The 3,764-nt window shown below is 29.1% G+C and overlaps 1 protein-coding gene across 1 annotated transcript; it reads left to right on the top strand.

The window, feature by feature from the left end:
• Positions 1-641: 641 nt before the first annotated feature.
• LOC141705798 (transcription factor MYB3R-5-like) lies at positions 642-2,596 on the top strand. The gene is made up of 3 exons (XM_074508687.1): positions 642-1,255; positions 1,379-1,505; positions 2,124-2,596. The coding sequence occupies exons 1-3, from the start codon at positions 681-683 to the stop codon at positions 2,559-2,561; spliced, it is 1,140 nt and encodes a 379-aa protein (XP_074364788.1). The 5' UTR covers positions 642-680; the 3' UTR covers positions 2,562-2,596.
• The last annotated feature ends 1,168 nt before the right edge of the window (positions 2,597-3,764 follow it).

Here is a 3,764-nt window from a genome sequence, read left to right on the forward strand (position 1 = left end):
TTAAATAAATGAAATCTTATTTTATAAATTATACATTTTCCATTTGTCTTAAAAAAATAAATTTTGTTCATGAATCCACTAATACATGTATGAGATTTATTCATATATCTTGCATGAGTTTAAAATATAAAAGTAAAATAGAAGAGAAATGAAAAGAGAAATTAATTATTAATTATACGTCTAGTAAGCAAATTGAAATATTATAAAAAAATCATATACATATAAATATGGAGTATTTATTTAAATTGTAATTGACATAAAGTTTTTTTACATTTCATTTATTCTAAAAATAAAATGTATTTAAAACAAAAAAATAACATTTGATTATCTTTTTTGTATATAGCAATTATTACACGTCACTTAGTCGTCCTATAACACGTCATGTAACACAAAAACTACTAATAACAACCTAAGTATTCTATATGTCAAGTTGATGTTTGATTTCGGTAAGACAACTAAGATTTCTCTCACTTCTCAACTTTAATTCTCCTTCGATGGATTAGACTTCATACCAACGGTCACGATCATTCTAACCAGATACACTATAATTTGTAACTCACTATAAATATATGTATGATCCACCAGTCTGTTCAATTCAGGAAAACATAGCCATATAACTATCACTCCCTTTTCTCATTATTTTCACTACTCGCACATCCCATCGCTTCTACCCTGAAAAAATGGTGCTTCAGTCAAAATTTTTAAGTCAGAATTTTTTTTCTGAATCAAAACCCTTTATGTATGGAAAGAATCCAGTGAATCCTCATCAAACTAATGTTTTCTCAAATCAACAAGTTGCTTATAACTCATCTCAAAAGAATCCTATGAATATCAACTTTACAAACTTTGCTCATCAAGCATTTACTAGTGGAAGATCATCTTTGAACCCGTATGTTCAGAATTTTTATTCAAATCCAAATCTACTTGCTTCATCAATTTCTGCACCAGGTGTCAATCATGCTGATTACTCAAAAAATAACGGATTAGCAGTTACTTCATCATCAAATGATGTTAGTTTGTATAAGCAGTATCCTGGTTTTATTCATCCAAACACATCACAAGAGCTTATGCCTCCAATGCATGTCCAAACTCGTGCAACCAATCCTCGTGTCAACATCCAAGAATTTGGTTCATCGGATTTAGTGAATTCATGCATGAACGTAGATAAGATAGTGGGTGATGGAAGGGCCAAGAGAAATAATGAGAGAAAATATAAGAATGGCATTAAAGGGCATTGGATCCAGGAAGAAGACAGGTAAATCCGATTTTAATTACTAATAAATTTTACGGTTATTGTGTAAGTAAAGATTTGATGAGATTAATTTGTAATTAATGCAAAAAATCTTCTGCATTAAAGATTATTTGAATTTTTTTGCAGAATGTTGCTGAATTTAGTGCACAAGTACGGAAATAAGAAGTGGAGTTACATTGCTAGGATGATGCCCGGGAGGCTTGGGAAGCAGTTAAGGGAACGATACAATAATCATCTCAAGCCTGGACTCAAGGTTTTATTTTTCTTCTTCACCAATTATTATTAAACTATTCTCTCTTAATATAATACTAAGAAACATTTGTATACCCAAAATAAATAAGATATTTTTGATAGAAAATTTTAGAAAATACATAACTTGAGAATTATAATGAAGTCTTTGAAGTATTTACAAACATCACCAATGTGTACTTTAGATTCTCATTCCATGATGTCATTATTAACTCAGCACGCATGGTTGCACTTTACATTTTGACAATACAATTTATAAATTAATCATGACACATATGCTTGTCATCTGAATATTCAATTTTATTGCTTTAAATATAACAAGTTGCCATTTAAAGATGAAACATGTCAGTTATATTTTTATTTATCTATATTGTATCTATAGGAGATTCCATTACCTTTTGTAGTTAATTTTCTTATATTTTTTAATATTTAACTGATATTTTATTCAGTTTCTAGGATTTTTTATGGTGTATCACCTTTTTGAATATCTCTTTTATTGTGATGATATAAAAGTCTTGCATTATGATGTTTTTGTTTAACACTCTACACCACGAATTATGTTACATTTTATTAATTAATTTCTTATGAAAGTAAATTACATATTTTTAAATTTGTATTACAGAAAGAGGCTTGGACTGAGGAGGAGGATATGCAGCTGATCCGAGCCCATGAAAAGATGGGCAACAAGTGGGTTGAAATTTCAAAGCTGCTCCCGGGGCGTAGCGAGACCGATATCAAGAATCGATGGAATGCCACCAAGAGGAAGTGCATCAATGCTATACTGAAAAGTAAAAACACACCGAAGCCCAGTTCCCTGTTTGAGAACTATGTGAAGACTATGTTTAACAATGTGTGCCAAAGAAAGAGCTCGACTTCAGCCGAGTCAAATATAATAGTTGGGTTATCCTCTGGACGTACCAACAGTAAGCAAGTTGGGACTGCTGAATCAGTTAGTGTGGAAGATTATGGCGTATCTGATTTTGAGGTAAATGTGTTAGCTAATAACAGTGGACCAATATTTGAGTCCATGAGTTATCTGGATATGCTTCTTCAGCAATAGGGACCTTGGCTCATAATTTTTATTATTGGACTTGATAGGGGAATACACATGGTTTCTATTTCTATTTTATATTTGAAATAAACATGGTTTTTATTTGTAAACACAATGGTATCTTTTCTGTGTAAAGCACATATTGCTTTAAAAGGTGAAAAGGTATCATTCTTATAATTTTGTGACTAATAATTTATAAGAAAAATAAAGTTTGATTTAGATTTCTTTCCTTAATTTAATAGTAATTTTTTTCGTATTCATACTATTTTTGATGAAATGTGAACATGACAGAGTGATGTCATGCTTATATTTGAAAAACCTGTGGGGATAGATAAACTGTTACAGACTAAGAACTATGCGGGGAATTTTTTTATCCTTGATGTCAAAGATTATATTATCAAATGTAAATACGACCTCATTGTAACCTTCTCATTTCACTTACTTTTATCGTGAAGATACAAAGCAAGTAAAAAGCTATTTGTTTAGCAACTATGCATACTTGGCCTGAGATTTTTTCAACCGGACACATATCATATACTTCATCTTTCAAATTTAAATTAAAAATATTGTATAACTAAGTATAATAAAAAATGACTTATTTTGTTATGCATCGAATTATATAAGCGGGCGTTTAGTAACTTACATTTCATTTCAAATTAGGGATTTCAAATGACAAGATTTGAGTTGTCATTTCAAATTCTCATGTTTATACTAATTTTTGAATGTCCTGGATTTCAAATGAAATCCAAATCCAAATTACCAAATAATTTATTTGATCAAATCCAGAATTTTAAAATATCATTAATCATATGTTAAATTCCTCCTTATCAAAATTCGATTTTTGCCTCACAATACGTGGATATTTATTTTAAATATATATGTAAATTAGTTTATTTCATTTATTTTTTGATATCATCATTATCATATTGAATTTAAGAAATGTAAACAATATTAATGAACACTTCTCAAAATTATTAAATATTAATAAAACTTGTATATAAATAAAATAAAAATTAATAATTAAAAAATTGGATGCAAACTATTTTACTTCCTAAATATAAACATTGAGTAAACAATTAAAACTTTGTTTTGTTATTGCAAGAAAATTTACAATGATAAACCACTTTAACACAACGAAATGGGTGGGTAACCGATATACCATTAAGGACAGCTATTTGCCTTATTTATAGCTCATATGCATGGAGTACATAT

This window comes from Apium graveolens, chromosome 2 (assembly GCF_009905375.1).
Source record: "Apium graveolens cultivar Ventura chromosome 2, ASM990537v1, whole genome shotgun sequence".
NCBI lineage: Eukaryota > Viridiplantae > Streptophyta > Magnoliopsida > Apiales > Apiaceae > Apium > Apium graveolens.

What these genes read in the sequence shown, in the direction of transcription:
- LOC141705798 (XM_074508687.1), top strand. Translation starts at nt 681, where the DNA reads ATGGTGCTTCAGTCAAAATTTTTAAGTCAGAATTTTTTTTCTGAATCA. An exon ending in TGGATCCAGGAAGAAGACAG is followed by an intron (nt 1,256 to 1,378) that starts GTAAATCCGATT and finishes ATTTTTTTGCAG; the next exon opens with AATGTTGCTGAATTTAGTGC. An exon ending in ATCTCAAGCCTGGACTCAAG is followed by an intron (nt 1,506 to 2,123) that starts GTTTTATTTTTC and finishes TTTGTATTACAG; the next exon opens with AAAGAGGCTTGGACTGAGGA.